At 46.4% G+C, this 16,294-nt stretch overlaps 1 protein-coding gene across 1 annotated transcript; it reads right to left on the minus strand.

Moving 5' to 3' along the window:
* Positions 1 to 6,026: 6,026 nt before the first annotated feature.
* Dad1 (defender against cell death 1) lies at positions 6,027 to 16,066 on the minus strand. Its single transcript, XM_051143067.1, has 2 exons — positions 15,779 to 16,066; positions 6,027 to 6,224 (listed from the first exon to the last, which is right to left on the minus strand). The coding sequence occupies exons 1-2, from the start codon at positions 15,987 to 15,989 to the stop codon at positions 6,094 to 6,096; spliced, it is 342 nt and encodes a 113-aa protein (XP_050999024.1). The 5' UTR covers positions 15,990 to 16,066; the 3' UTR covers positions 6,027 to 6,093.
* Positions 16,067 to 16,294: the final 228 nt, after the last annotated feature.

Here is a 16,294-nt window from a genome sequence, read left to right on the forward strand (position 1 = left end):
CCATCAGCCAGCACCAATCATGTGACTAGAGGCTACTGTTGTGGGGAGTACAGACTCGGAATACTTCCATACAGAGCAAGGGGCTAGTCTAGGGTCACCCCCTGCTACATTAAGTCAAGTCTGCTGGCCCTGCAGCTCTCCTGTACCACAGCAATGGTGTCTGATTTTGCAGAAACACCTAAGACTACATCTTTATCCCTTCATATAAACTTCTCTTAAATTTTTCCATTAAAAGAAACAAGTTTAGAATTTTAACAAATATATATCAGGAAATATGTATTTCCACATTTTTAGGATTCATGTATCTTCCACATGCGCCTTCATTGTCAGTGCACACAATTTTCCTGCCCACCCTGTGGTGGGTGAGACAGATAGCCATTTGTCTCAACTTAGGTATCGTTTAAAATTTGGACAAATTAATTTATCATTACTCAGAAGTTCTCGAAAATAGGAGAGCAATGAGTATCAGAGTTGAGAATCCAAGCGTTCCACTATTAAGTATCCACTGTTAGGACCAAGGTCTAACGTCAACTGAAATTTCACCAAGGGCTAACTTTGCTCAGGTGTAGAGCAGGTACGCAGCCATCTGTCTCCCCCACCATAGGAGAATTAGTATATGCACTGACATAAAGATGCAAGTGGAAGACACATGAATCTTAAAACTGTGGGAAGTGGGAACGACAGAACATTTTATAGATGGTTGATTCTGGTAACACTGTACATTCCACTCTGAACAGTCACCTAAGCTCTACCTTCAGTAAGCAAACAGTGAGAGTATGAATAAAACTAACAACTGGAGAGACAGACAGACAGGCAAGCAAGCAAAAAAAAAAAAAAAAAAAAAAAAAAAAAAAAAAGCCCAAATGGAGTCCACAAAACACAGTGGCCATCATAACTTTTATCAGTGAAATTTACCAGCTGTAAGAAGCTGTGATGAAGGCCAACCTCCTCAGTGTACAGACAGGGAAACTGAGGCCTGCGAACAGCCTCAGGAAACTGGGGGTGCAGTGGAGGGCAGGAACAAGAGTTCCTGTCACAATGTCAGATGTGGGAGGTGGGTACTGCAGACCTGAGAGCCCTGTGTAGCCCCGTGGGTGGACAGCAACTTAAGGCTGGAGTCACCTGGAGGTAAGCAGCCGGTCCAGGCCAGAAACATATTCTTGCCGTGGACCCACCTGAGGCAGACACAGCAGTGAGCTCCTGCAGTGCCAGCTCAGGAGCCAGAGAGAGCAAGAGGGTCATGAGTTCAAAAGTAACCTGGGCCACAGAGCAGGATGGTCTCAAAAAAAATTAAACTTAACAATAATCTAAAAATAGGGCTGACAAGATGGACCAGTGGGTAAAGACACTCGATACTCCTGACACCCCGACTCCCATCCCAGGGCCCACAGGGGTGAAAGGAGAGAAATCACTCCCAAGGCTGTCCTCTTGCCATGTGTCACAGCTGCAACACATCCACACACACACTGACACACACACAAATAGCTAACTACATCTGACTGTCTCTATCTCTGCCTTAAAAGATCAACCAGAAGACTTCAGCCACCAATTAAAAGAGTCAATACTATTAAGACTAATCATAAGAATTAATCTCTCCTTCCAGCCCCCTGAGGAACTGAGGCACTGAGAAAAGGTCATAGGACCCACTCACTCATCAACTGAAAAATTAAAGATTATTGCCAGTGGGAGTTCATTGTTGGAGGCAATGAAAGGTCTAGAATAAATGAAAGAGAAGTCCTGAACCTGACAAGAGGGGGACTCCTATGAAATCCTAGTTTATGTGCACAGGTCTCTACTGAGGGACACAGGCCTGGGGTGAGCTAAGGAGACCTGGCTCAGCACTGCCCACTCCTGGCCAGGCTGGAAAGCAGCCCCCCACGCAGCATTTATGCTCCCCTGAGCCTTTGCTGCCCTCCTTCGACTGGAGAGGAACTAGTTTTTGTTGCTCCATCAAAGTACAGCTCACAGGCTTTGTAGTAAATACACTCTCAGCCAAGGAACCGTGCATCCACTAGGTGGCGGCAGAGCTTAGAGGGTAACATCAGGCTGAAGCAGCCGGTCCCTCCTGCCCATGGCCAGTGCTAAATGGACTCAGTGGGTTAGAAAATAACTTAAAAAGAGGAGAGCACTGGGGGAGGGGAGTACTAAGCAGAGGTAAATACGATCAAAATGCAATGCACAGATGTGTGGAACTGTCCAAGAATACATTAAAACTTTTTTTCCTTTAAATTTCCAGGGCCCATGAGCTGACTCAGGGAATAGGGGCAGTTCCCATGGATCCTGCTGCCTGAGTGTGATCCCTAGGACCCTCATGTGGGGAGAGAACCAACTTCCAAAGGTAGCCCTGCTTGCCCACATGTTCTAGGTGGCCCCTGACCCCCTCCACCCCTATGCATACTAAATAAATAGATAAAATCTAAAATTTTTTTTTTAATTTATTTATTTAACTTTTTTTTTTTTTTTTTTTTTTTGGTTTTTGGTTTTTCGAGACAGGGTTTCTCTGTGTAGCCTTGGCTGTCCACTTTGTAGACCACGCTGGCCTCGAACTCACAGCAATCCGCCTGCCTCTGCCTCCTGAGTCCTGGGATTAAAGGCGTGCACCACCACACCCGGCCTAGTTCCAGGCAAGCCTGGGATTGGGAGACCTTGTCTCTTCATTTATTAAAGATGGAGATGGGAAAAAAGAATACACCAACTCCCATCCAGAGGCAATTCTCTAGATTACTATACTTTGACAAATTTAAAAAGACAACAAAAGGAGCCAGGCGTGGTAACCCACGGCTTTAATTCCAGCACTCAGGAGGCAGAGGCAGGTGGATCTCTGTGAGTTCAAGGCCAGTCTGCACTACAGAGTGAGTCCAGGACAGCCAGGGCTACACAAAGAAACCCTGTATCAAAAAACAGAAAAGACAGCAGAAGTGCATATGTGTAAACAGAACTGCCTATCAGTTCAAGTGCTCTGTCCAGCCACGTAGCCTTCTATCATTAGCTAGAATTAAATGCTTTTTTAAAAGATAGTTTAAGACTCTCCCCATGATATAAAGAAAGCATAACTAACAATATTTCAGCCCAAGCTTCTGGCAACAAGCTCTGCACAGGAAGACAAGCACACTTAAGCTCCCTCTGCACCCAACTCCCGCTCTCCTGACCCAGGGCCCACACCACCAGGAATGGAACTCCCAAAATGCAACCTAACATTGCTCTGTCTCCCATTTCATACTTTCTTTTAAAAATCCTGATACTGGGCCAGTGGTGGTGGCACGCGCCTTTAATCCAAGCACCTGGGGGGCAGAGGTAGGAGATCTCTATGAGCTTGAGGTCTACAGAGCTAGTTCTAGGACAGCCAAGGCTACACAGAAAAAGCCTGTCTAGAAAAAGGAAAAAGAAAAAAAAAGGGGGGGAAAAAAAAAAAGAATCCTGAAAGAAGCTGGAAAGATGGCGGAGCAGTTAACAGAGAACCCAAGTTCCGGTCCCAACACCACACTGGGCCATAAACTGCTCATGACTGCGTGTAACTCAGCTGCAGGGAAATGAAGAGTCTGCATATTCTTAGCCTATGATTCCCAGCTGGGCAGCTGGCCCGGGGCTGTTAATATGATCTGCACTGCACGGTTTCTGCTGAGCCTGCTTTTTTGTCTGTTTTGTCATAATTTTGAAATACTAAGTTCCTTGGAAGCCGATTCCTCCTCCAATCATGACAGCACTAGCAAATAACTTTCTATGATTTGGTGTCTTTCTGAGCCTCGAGAACATCCTTGAAATGCATTCTGTCCCTTCCTAAATACATACCATAACTCACCTAGGAAAGGCCTTCGCAACTCAAGATCTGTGAAACAGCTGGTCCCACATCTCTACAGACCGCCTAAGAGCTACCCCTAGTATTCGTAAGCCCAGGATGGCCTGGGTATCCAAGGGACGTTAACTAGGAACTCCCTGTCCAGGCGTGGCTGCCCTCCTCCGTGTCTCACAGCACTGCATGCTGACCTCTGGTAACACTTGAGCCATGCTTCAGCTCTACGTCTGTGGAGCTTCACTTAACACAGGGTCTCACGTAGCTCAGGCTCACCGCCAACATGATATGTAGCACAGGATGGACTTGAAGTTCTAACCTGCCTGCCCTTACTTCCTGCGTGCTGGCACGGCAGGCACACAGCACGACGGCTGGCTGCTCAGTGCTGCGATTGAAGCCAGGGCACTCCACCAACTCATGGCCATCCCCAGCTACCAGCACGGCAGGCACACAGCACGGCGGCCGGCTGCTCAGTGCTGCGATTGAAGCCAGGGCACTCCACCAACTCATGGCCATCCCCAGCTTTGCTTCTTCTGTTTTTGTTCATACGTTTTGAGATTAGGTCTCGGCTGCTCACTTTTAAAGGCATTTTACTTTCCTGGTATTGCCAGTAGCAGGCACTGACTAGGGGAGGAGATCAGGTCTCCAAGGACTGAAACTGCACTAGGATGGTGGAAGGAAGCAGTTCTCGAATGTTCTCAGTGACTAAAGCAGCCCAACAACTCACCACTACCTAAAGCCAAAGTTCTACCCGAACAAACAGGACTGCTTTCCAGGTGGATTTATGTTCCGTTCCCAAATGCTGTCAGTCACCTCAGGGCAGGCTGGCGCCTGTGTGATATGTCTGATGCTTTAAGTACTAAAACACAGGTTCCCATGTAGTGATGGTCAGAGGTTGGTCCTGGGACATTTTCCCCAAAATGTTGCTGTTTTTTAAGGTTCTGTCCTCTTGCCACCTGGAAACAATAATACTAAATTTTATGGTGCAAAGTCAAAGAAAAGCGCCAGGCATTCCTCAGTGAGCTGCGCAAGCACAGGACCAGAGCATCGAGAGACAGACGCTATTCTACAAGGACGTGACTGTGCATCTGAGGAAGCCACAGGACTGCACTGGGCCCATTTTCTCATACAAAATAAACAATATCGATATGTGTTTGGAAAAAAGCCATGTACTTATCGCAGCATTAAGACTCTGTTTCTTCAAGGGTGTTGGGTTTTTTTTAAGACTTATTTATTTATTATGTATACAGCATTCTACGTGCATGTAACTCCTGCAGGCCATCATGTGGTTGCTGGGAATTGAACTCAGGACCTTTGAAAGAGCAGCCAGTGCTCTTAACCTCTGAGGCATCTCTCCAGGCCTGGGTGTTGAGGTTTGAACAAGAAGGGCCACGCGGGCTCCTGTGAATGCTTCCCCCCAGTAAGTGGAACTGTTTGGGAAGGACTAGGAGGTGTGTCCCTGTTGGAGGAGGTGTGTCACTGTGAGCCCATGCTAGTCACAGTTAGCTCGCTGCTTCATGTTTGTGATTCAAGATTCACGTTCTCAGCTATGGCTCCAGGACCAAGCCTGCCTGCTGCTGTTCCCCACCATGACAGTCACAGACTTTAACCCTTTGCAATCATGAATACCAAATTAAACACTTTCTTCTACAAGTTGCCTTGTCAGGGTGTCTTGTCACAGCATTAGGAAAGTAAGTAAAATAAGTGGAGAGAAGGGCACAGCTAGGCAGAGAGGGCAGAGAGGGCGTTCAGTCCTGCAATCAGGACCAAGGCCTACTTTTGTTTCCCTATCAGAATTCTGTAACGCCTGTTTGGGGGTGGGGATGGCTTCAGGGCCCAACAAGGAATGTGGCAAATGAACCAAATGCTATCAGTCTGGTTCCACATCTTCTCCAAGTTAAGCCGACTTTACCACTTAAGTCTGGGAGGCATATCCCTAAGTACCAACTGTCAGTCACTCACACTCTTCTCAGTTCCTATCAGGCAGCAATGGCCACAGTTAATGTCAGTGGAAAGAATTTCAACAACAAATCTAGAAGCAAACCCTGCAATTCATCTTCCTTCCAAAATCTTTGGGTGCACACCTGTCATCAACAAGCTGATGCTCATGTTCATGCCAACGCATTCTGAACCTCCAGGAAATTCTGCAAATGTCTTACAGCGCTAAGGAAACTCGGCTGACTAGGACCAGAGCCAACCCCACCCAGTCTCGCCTGCTCACGTTAGCACAGCAGGACAAGGGCTGTGATGGCCACTTACATTCTGCCAGACTCCAGCTCCTCAGCCAAGGTGATGGGAGCAGCTCAGCCGACAAAGTTCATGACGACGAGGTGCAGGATGGTACTGGCGAAGAGAAAGTCAGCGAAGGCTCGCTCTGGAGAGATGCCTTGGAAATCCGCCTTGTTCTGGGGGTTGATCTGTATTCTCAAGCAAACTGGGTAAGAAACAAAACACAAACGTCATCATCCAGAAGTATAAAACAGATGACTGCTAATCAATACACAAGAACATCCTGTGATGAAACGTTTCCTCTAACAAAATGGAGGCACACATATACCCAAGAGGCATGCACAGGGATGACACCTCTGATGTACACCAAGCTAGAAACATCTAATGTCCATTGGCAGCACAGAGGGTAAATTATAGCACATGTAAGCGGAGAAATGCCATAAGGCAATGAACAGGAATGTCTGCTGATACAGGCTGGACGGATGCCACGGTATATAACGCAGCACGTGCACACGAGATGATGGCGTACATATGGAACCTGAAACCAGACACAACAGGCAGACAGGGTGGTACACACCTGCAATCCCAGAGTGTGGGAGGCTCAGGGAGGACTGCCGCAAGTTCGAGACCAGTGTGGACTACAGAACTAAGACACCATCTTAAAAAAAAAAAAAAAAAAACCAACACAACAAAAATAACAAACAAATGAAACAGGCCAAGTAAACCTGGAGTAGCCTAAGTCAAGACTGCGGGTTTCATCTCTCATGAACAGAGAAGTGGCTTCAAAATGCCAGGAACCTTGTATGGTATTGATAATGTTCTCTGTCTTGATCTGGGTTGCAGTTAGATCAGAAAATTTAAAACTTATCCCAAGGTAGGTATGGTGCTGCACACATGTAACCCAGCATGTTCCAGGCAAACGTGGGAGGGGATCCACTCAAGGTCATCCTCGACTCTGTGGCAAGTTCAAGGTGACCCTGAGCTACATAAGACACTAAAACTAAAACATAAGAAACTGAAACTAAAACTAAAAACAGGGTGGTGAGATAGCTCACTGGTAAGGGCATCTGACGGCAAGCCTGATAGCACACATACACACAAACAATAAATAAAACTGTAAAAAGTAAATACAAAGTTAGAACTCATAAAATTTTATACCCTTACAATCTTAACTATCCTTTGTTAAAGGAAAAGTAAAACCTCAGAGTTATGCTAGAAACTATATATTTATTCGGTTACATCTCCCAAAAGCCTATAAGCTCTCTAATCTAGCTGATTTAAAGGTGTCTGATTACAGCGACATGGGGCTATGGATACAGCAGTAACAAAGGGTGGGCTGAGTGACAACCCTGTGAAAGCCGAATCGTGTCCTACAAGAAGCATGCATAGTATGCGCACAGATTATGAGTGCAGGGGATGCTCCCCCTAGGACCCTGTACTGTAGATGAACTATCTCTGCTAAGAGTCCTAGTGGCTGCTTATTCGTCTCAAAAGACAGCAACATGCACAACTCTCAGCAGCGATTTCCTCTCGCATGGTTCTGTATCCCTGAAGTCTAACACGGCAGCAGCCGGTCACCCAGACACGAAAAGCAGCTCCAGGGGTGTTCTCTGCTCAAACACCTTTTATGGCCACAGTTAAGTTCTACAGCTGCTTCAGGCTAGCATCCACCCCAGCATTAACAAAGACTCCGCTCCAGGGAGAGCAGGATCAGAGCAGCCCTCGAGTTCATCACCACAGCAACCGTCCCCATCACCCCAAGCAGACGCACTACAGAGGTGCTGATCTTTATGAAGGGCAGACCAAGTAAGGAACCCGCTTAAACCCTGCTGTGAAACACCGCGTTGGTCCACCTTTGGGGGAAAGCAACTGGCAATAGCATTTAATATTTTAAGGGTTTTTACCTTCTGACTAATGAATATGTCTTACAAAACATAGCATGTTTGTACAATTGGAAAAAAAAAAAAGTGGTCCAAATGTCATCAAAAGGGATACTCAAATTACACTACAGAACTGTAATGAAATCCTATGCAATTATTTAGAATAAAGTCAATTCTCTATATACTGACAATGAAGCTAAGCACTGACTTATGTCTGTGGTGCTAATTTTAGTGTTGCATGCGTATGTTCGTGTGTGTTGTGCATAAGGATAGGTGAACACAGATGTGTGTGTGGAGGCCAGACGTTCTTCCTCATTCACACTGCACATAATTTTTTTTCAAAGATTTTGAGTGTGTGTGCACACATATTTGTCTGTATGCTGCGTCTATATGACCTGTGTACACAGTACTCCTGGAAGCCAGAAGAGGGCACTGGATTATATGGAGCTGTCATTACAGGCAGCTGTGAGCCATCTCTCCTGAGCCATCTCTCCTGAGCCATCTCTCCTGAGCCAGCTCTCCTGAGCCATCTCTCCTGAGCCATCTCTCCTGAGCCAGCTCTCCTGAGCCATCTCTCCTGAGCCAGCTCTCCTGAGCCAGCTCTCCTGAGCCATCTCTCCTGAGCCATCTCTCCTGAGCCAGCTCTCCTGAGCCAGCTCTCCTGAGCCAGCTCTCCTGAGCCATCTCTCCTGAGCCATCTCTCCTGAGCCATCTCTCCTGAGCCATCTCTCCTGAGCCATCTCGGGGCAGGAGTTGTCTTGGAACCTGAAGCCCATGGGTTCTGCTAGGCTGGCTGAGCTTCAAGGGTCCCGCTGTCTTTCCCCTCCCCCAGCTTGGGTCACAGACACGTGTGGCATGCCCAGCTTTGCCTGTGAGTGCTGGGGACCGTAACCATCCTCAGGCCTTTGCAGCAAGTGTTCTGCCTCGGGCCTCATATTGCTGTTTCTGAAACTTTAACTTCTATATATAATTATATTTATACCTTTACTTTATATCTATATATAAATATTCTATCAGTTGCGATCTAAGGAGAACTCTAGATAAACAGGTACAGAACTACTAACAGCAATGGGATAGAAAATGAGGTAGTGTTTGTAGTATCTACAGGGGCTAAGAGAAAAGCTCTGTGCCATGGACTGATGCAAACCTGTAAGTGACCGGAACGCCTCAAATTCAGTTACAGTGCACAAACCAACTCCACTAGCATCCAATGGACCTCAGCAGTCATGGAGACCAACATTCCATTAAAGAAAATGCTTCTTTTATGTCATATGAGCATCTTGCCCTCATGTGTACACATGCATCGTGTGTGTGCCTGGGGCCAAGGAGGTGAGGAGACAGCACTGGGTCCCTGGAACTAAAGTGGCATGAATGGTGGTGCACCATTCTGCAGGTGCAGGGAACGGAACCCAGGTTCTCTAGAAGAGCAGCCAGGGCTCTTAACTGCTGAACCATCTTTCCAACCCTTCCAACAACCCATTTGATAGAGAGAAAAAAAGCCTAGTTAATTGGATTTTCACCCCCAACTTGATACAAACTAGAGTCAGTTGAGAAGAGAGAGCTTCCACAGGGAACGGCCTCCATCAGACTGGCCTGTGGGCATGTCTTTGGGCATTCCTTCTGAAGGGTTTCATTTTATAATTAGGTGCTTTGCTTACATGTATGTCTGTGTACTGCTCGTGTTCCTGGTGCCCTAGAGGCCAGAGAGCAGGTCAGATCTCTAGACTTGGAGTTCCAGGCAGCTGTGAGTAGCCATGTGGGTGCTAGGAATGGAACCTGTGTCCTCTGGAAAAGCAACCAGTGCTCATAACTGCTGGGCCATCTCTTTTGCATTATCTTAGTGATTGATCTAGGAGGAGCAGCCAATTGTTGGCAGTTCTATGCCCTGGGCAGGTGATCCTGGGTTGTACAAAAAGCAAGCCACGGAGAGCAACCAGTAGGCAGCAACCCTCCAGGGTCTTTGCTTCCGTTCCTACCTGCCTTGGCTCCCTCGGGCCAAACAAGCCCTTGCCTCCCGAGTTGCCATTGGTCATGGTAGTTTTAGCACAGCAATAGAAAGCAAAGGAGGACAATGTGTAAGAAGTGGGGGGAGACAGGTGTGCTAGGAGGAGCTTCCAAAACTAGCCTGGGAAACAGTGGGAAAGTCTGATACGCTGCCCCGTGAGAAGTACAAACCCTACAGGGCCTGTGTTACTTATAAGCTCGCCACGTCCCTCAGCTGCTCTGGACACAAGAAAGGTAGAGAAACATGCCTGCTCCAGAAATGAGGCTGCAGTGTCTCCCAGAAACCGACTACCTCCTGAGGCAGCTGCCCCCTGCAGCAGCTCTACATCATCGATCTCCTTAAACACTCATTCGCTCAGCAAAACATTTACCAAGCGCCTACTACAAGTCAAGCATCACTCTAGACGCTGGGAAGATGGCATGAAGGCAGACGGACAGGACTCTCCCAAGGAGCTTACAGTCTGTGGAGACAAACACCAGTGTTTGCAGTCACGAGTCAGCAAACAAACAAGGAAATGCCGGGCAGGGTACACACTGTGAAGAAGGAAATGGAGCAAGAGAAAGGAGAAGAGAAAGCCGTCATATCCGGTAGTCACGTCTTTTAGAATGCTACTAAAGCCCATGTTTAAAGGCTAAAGGGCCAGACACATAAAGATCTGGGGCAGAGCATTCCAGAATGTAAAAACAGTCTTGACACATCTTAGGCATAACAAGCCAGGGACACCAGACATCAGTGACTGGAGACGACGCAGGAAGGAGTCTGCACTTAGTTAAAGGGCAGTGACACAGCATTTCGGGTTCGAGCAGGTGCGTAGCACGAAGGACTCAGGCTCTGTAAAGGCTAGAACTGCACCATGGAGGTTCCATTTGTAGGAGTAAAGATGGATGCCTTGGGAACGGAAGAGCTCAGGGTTAAGGTGATTAACGAAGGAGACAGATAGCCTAGACTCCAGAGAAGACAAAGTTGGCTGGTGAAATGGATGTGGGAGTCAACAGAAATCATGGCATCAGAGGGACCTCCTAAATATCTGACTGAACAGCCCACCCAGGGTTGGCACTGTATACTGCTGGGTAGCATGAAAAAACAAACAAACAAACGAAAAAGAAAACTACTTTAGGAACCACAGACAAATGCAGTGAACTAACACAATCAGGCTTTCGAATCAAATTAAGCTAAAAGACACAGGGAGACCGCACAGCCACAAAGCAGCCTGAGGCCCCACAAATACAACAGTGGACAAGACATTTAGAAACAGGACAATCAGCTGTAAAGTTGGCAAACTCCCATTCTCCTAGACAGCAGCTAAGAGGGACCCACAAATCTAGCACATCCCCTAAAGTAGCTAGACCCCAGTCCACATATGCCAAAGGCTCCCTTGAGACAGAGAACACGCTGGCTTAGCCTCCTTGCCTCTCAAATTTAAACTCCTTTGGGAGTTCTTAACTGGGAGTGCTTTAAATGTCTTGTGTGTATGTGTGTGTATGTGTGTGTGTGCATGTGTGTGAAGTGTTTGAATGTGGTATGTGCATCCATGTGCAAATGCACATGTGTGTGTGTGCATTCCTTCAGAGGCCAGAGAATCCTGGGTGTCCTGCTCTCTCTTTCTCTCACCCTCATTCCTTTGAGGCAGGGTCTCTCACTGAACCCAACGCTGGCAGCCAGCAAAACTCAGCAATTCTCTTGGTTCTGCCCTGGCCCGCAGCACCAGGGCTAAAGGTACATGTAGCCATGCCTGGCTTTTGGCGTGGGTTCAGGGGATCGGCACTCAGATATTCATGTCTCCTCTGCAAACCCTCTAGGCCATCTCTCCAGGCCCCAAACCAATGGTTTTCGAAAGACAAAACTGTTTCCTAAACTTGAAAACAGAAGGACCAGAGTTGTAAAGTGACTTAAAACAATGACTTCACAGACTAGGGACAAGACTCAGTGGGAGTACTTGCCCAGGAAGAATTATTTTAAGGACACACTTAGCTTTATTTTCCACTTATCCTTCCTAAACCGTACTTAAAATGAGTAGATTCCAGCTGGGTAAAAAAAGGAACGTTCAAAGGCTGCCAACACTGGAATGTTAACTATGAGGCGACAGATGTCCCTCCTCTAGTGAAAGCTAACAGTAAGGTAAACAGACAGCTGCTGAGCGCGTCTGAGACGGGAAAGAAAATTACTCCCTCGAGGTCCTTTAAAAACCTCAATATATACTGTCCTATACTGCCCTATACTATACTGTACTATACTGCACCACACTATACTGCACCACACTATACTGTACTGTCCTATACTGTACTGTCCTATACTGTGCTATGCTGTACTATACTGTACTGTGCTATACTGTCCTATACTGCCCTATACTATACTGTCCTATACTGTACTGTGCTGTACTATACTGTCCTATACTATACTGTGCTATACTGTACTATACTATACTGTACTGTACTATACTATGCTATGCTATACTATACTGCACCACACTATACTGTACTGTACTATACTGTACTATACTATACTATACTGTACTATACTATGCTATGCTATACTATACTGTACTATACTGTGCTGTACTATATTACACTATACTGTCCTATACTGTACTATACTGTCCTATACTGTACTGTGCTATGCTGTACTATATTACACTATACTATCCTATACTATACTGTGCTATACTGTCCTATACTATACTGTACTATGCTGTCCTATACTGTACTATACTGTACTATACTGTCCTATACTGTCCTATACTGTCCTATACTGTACTGTGCCCCTTTCCTAATGGCCATTTCACCTCAGGACCCTTCATGAGGGCCTGTGTGTCACCCAGGCATGAGGAAACAGAGGGCACTACTGTGTCTTAATGGTCTTTTAAAAAGTTTGATGTCAACATTCTAAACTGATTCAAAACGCACTGACCAATTTCCAAAGAGGAAATGCTAATTAATCAGCACATGAAGGACGCAGAGAATCAGCTCACATAAAGTCTGCGGTCACTTCCACACCAGGAACCGCCGCTGGGTAGCCGTCTGTCTTTGTATCTGTCACTCACTTTGTGTGAGTGTGCACACGTGGAGGTGAGCAGACAGCATGCAGGAGTTCATTTTCTCCTCCCACCACGCAGGTCCCAGGGATCAGACTCTGGTGTGCTCAGGTTAGGTGACAAGGACCTTCACCCACTGAGCTGTCTCACCCACCCGATCTCGCCAACCCATGCTGTCATTTTTAATTCTCAGATGACCTCCCACAGAAATAGGCCAGACAGCCAAAGCTACAGCACTTAGTGCCACTTGGTCCTTCAAAATTCTCCAACATAACTTCCTACAACCTCCCTTCACCAGTTAAACTGTGCCCTCCATTCTCTTGCAAAAAACAGAAAAAAAAAGTCAGAAACTTCAGCAGGTATCAGACTTCTTGTCTCAATGAGATGAACAAAGGACAAGCATCCAAATTTCCAATTTTTCACTAAAACAAGTTACCAGGCAACGATCTGGGACAGCAAAAGAGGCTGGAGTCAGTAAACCTAATACTGTCAAAAGAAACATGGCTGCTGGCACACATCGTTAGTCCCAGCACTCAGAAAGTAGAGCTAAGTGGATCTCTGTGAGTTCAAGGTCAACCCGACCCACAATTCCAGCTAGCCAAAGCTACACACTAAAAACCAGGCCTCAAGAAAAAATGGACAGATGGATGGATGGATTTGAGGATTTAGCTCAGCAGCAAAATGTCCCTGAGTTCACTGAGGGGAGGAGCATACAAATCGTAACTTTCCACAGCAACAATGACTTTTATGAAGTCCTTTTCCCCCTTAAGCCCACTCTTATTTCTCTCGTCCTATTGCTTGTTACCTAAAAGATTTGGAAATCACGTCACTATTAACACCAGACTCACTACTAATAATGACTTCACTAACAATGACCTCACGGTACTAACAATGATCTCACTATTAATAACATCTTCATTGCTAATAACATGCTCACTAATAATAATGACCACACTAATAACATCTTCACTGCTAATAATGTCCCCACTGCAAATAACTTCCTCACTGATAACGTCCTCACTGCCAATAATTTCCTCATTAACAATGACCCCACTAATAACATGCTCACTGCTAATAACATGCTCACTGCTAATAATGTGCTCACTGCTAATGTGCTCACTGCTAATAATGTGCTCACTGCTAATAATGTGTTCACTGCTAATAATGTGCTCACTGCTAATAACATGCTCACTGCTAATAACATGCTCACTGCTAATAACATGCTCACTGCTAATAACATGCTCACTGCTAATAACATGCTCACTGCTAATAACATGCTCACTGCTAATAACATGCTCACCGCTAATGTGCTCACTGCTAATAATGTGCTCACTGCTAATAATGTGCTCACTGCTAATAATGTGCTCACTGCTAATGTGCTCACTACTAATAACATGCTCACTGCTAATAACATGCTCACTGCTAATAATGTCCTCACTGCTAATAATGTCCTCACTGCTAATAACATGCTCACTGCTAATGTGCTCACTGTTAATAATGTCCTCACTGCTAATAATGTGCTCACTGCTAATAATGTCATCACTGCTAATAATGTGCTCACTGCTAATAACATGCTCACTGCTAATGTGCTCACTGCTAATAATGTCCTCACTGCTAATAATGTGCTCATTGCTAATAACGTGCTCACTGCTAATAATGTCCTCACTGCTAATAATGTCCTCACTGCTAATAATGTCCTCACTGCTAATAATGTCCTCACTGCTAATAATGTGCTCATTGCTAATGTGCTCACTGCTAATAACGTCCTCACTGCTAATAGCATGCTCACTGCTAATAACATGCTCACTGCTAATAATGTCCTCACTGCTAATAAGGTGCTCACTGCTAATAACGTGCTCACTGCTAATAACGTCCTCACTGCTAATAATGTCCTCACTGCTAATAATGTCCTCACTGCTAATAATATCCTCACTGCTAATAATGTCCTCACTGCTAATGTGCTCACCGCTAATAACGTGCTCACCGCTAATAACGTGCTCACTGCTAATAATGTCCTCACTGCTAATAACATGCTCACCGCTAATAACGTGCTCACTGCTAATAACGTGCTCACTGCTAATAATGTGCTCACTGCTAATAATGTCCTCACTGCTAATAATGTGCTCACTGCTAATAATGTGCTCACTGCTAATAATGTCCTCACTGCTAATAACGTCCTCACTGCTAATAACGTCCTCACTGCTAATAGCATGCTCACTGCTAATAATGGTGCCAATTGCTACCACCAATCTCACTACTAAGAGTGTCCCTTTGCTAAGCAGTCTATTCAATAGCAAGCCAGATAGCTCGCACTGTAACTTGACAATTTCAGCCTCCACAGGCACAAAAACAGGACTTGGAAGCTGGAGAGATGTCTCAGTTGGTCACGTGCCTGCCTCAAAGCATAAGGACCCAGGTAAAAGCTGGTATGGTGGCACTGACATCGTAACTGTGGAAAGAGAGGGGGAACAGACAAGAAACCACACAACAGGAAGACACCATTATGAACACACAGACACACTGACACTTCACAATACACTATATACAAACTTTAAACTTGAGTTTAAGCTACATCGAAGCTGGTGTGGGAGTTTTCCTAAGAGCCGTATTACTTGCGGTGGGCCACCAGAGAACAGTTACTTTACATAATCAGTCCTAGCTCCTAGGCAGCCGTTTGGCATTCGAAACGTGACGTTTCTGAGCCTGTTTCCTGCAGGGATCCCAAGAAAAGAAGTATGCGTGACTTCACAGGCCGACGGCCATCTACAAACTCCCAAAGGGCACTGTGACGACGGAGCTGCGCGCCACGCTGGGACATTAGTACCAGTACACAGAATTATTACCCGCTAGGATGAAGCTGCCCACACAAGAGATGAAGCCGGAGAGGAAAGAGTTGAAGGGGAAGGTGCCCACGAGCAGACAGTAGCCGAACTGCAGCGCCCCGGTCAGCAGTATATAAAGCAGATAGGCGTCCAGCAACTTCAGCCGCTGCGGAGTGGAGCTCAGGTACTCCTCCAGGAACCGCGAGATGACGGACACCACCGACGCCGACATGACGACCGCGGGTGCTTTCGGATACCGGACCGCCACCAGGGATGCTGCTCGCGCGTGCGCGCTGGAGGGCCCTAGCCACGCCCACACCGGTGGACCAATTGGCGCAGGCGTAAAGGTCTGCCTTGGCGCGTCGCAATGAATGCGCAGGCGCAGACTGCATCCCCAGACTCAGAACTACCGCCGGAAATAGATTAATGCGCCTGCGCGTGGCCTACCTCGGTTCTGGAGACGTGTACTACATCTTTATTTCCGCCCCGTGATTGTGGACGCCCACTGTTGCTCTGGCGACGAGATTAGTGACGGCA

The sequence above is a fragment of the Acomys russatus genome, chromosome 3 (genome assembly GCF_903995435.1).
Source record: "Acomys russatus chromosome 3, mAcoRus1.1, whole genome shotgun sequence".
NCBI classification, from domain to species: domain Eukaryota; kingdom Metazoa; phylum Chordata; class Mammalia; order Rodentia; family Muridae; genus Acomys; species Acomys russatus.

Excerpts from the sequence above, each read along its gene's own strand:
- Dad1 (XM_051143067.1), bottom strand. The coding sequence starts at position 15,989 with ATGTCGGCGTCGGTGGTGTCCGTCATCTCGCGGTTCCTGGAGGAGTAC. Across the intron at positions 6,225-15,778 it reads GGGCAGCTTCATCCTAGCGG|TTTGCTTGAGAATACAGATC; the intron begins GTAATAATTCTG and ends TTTCTTACCCAG.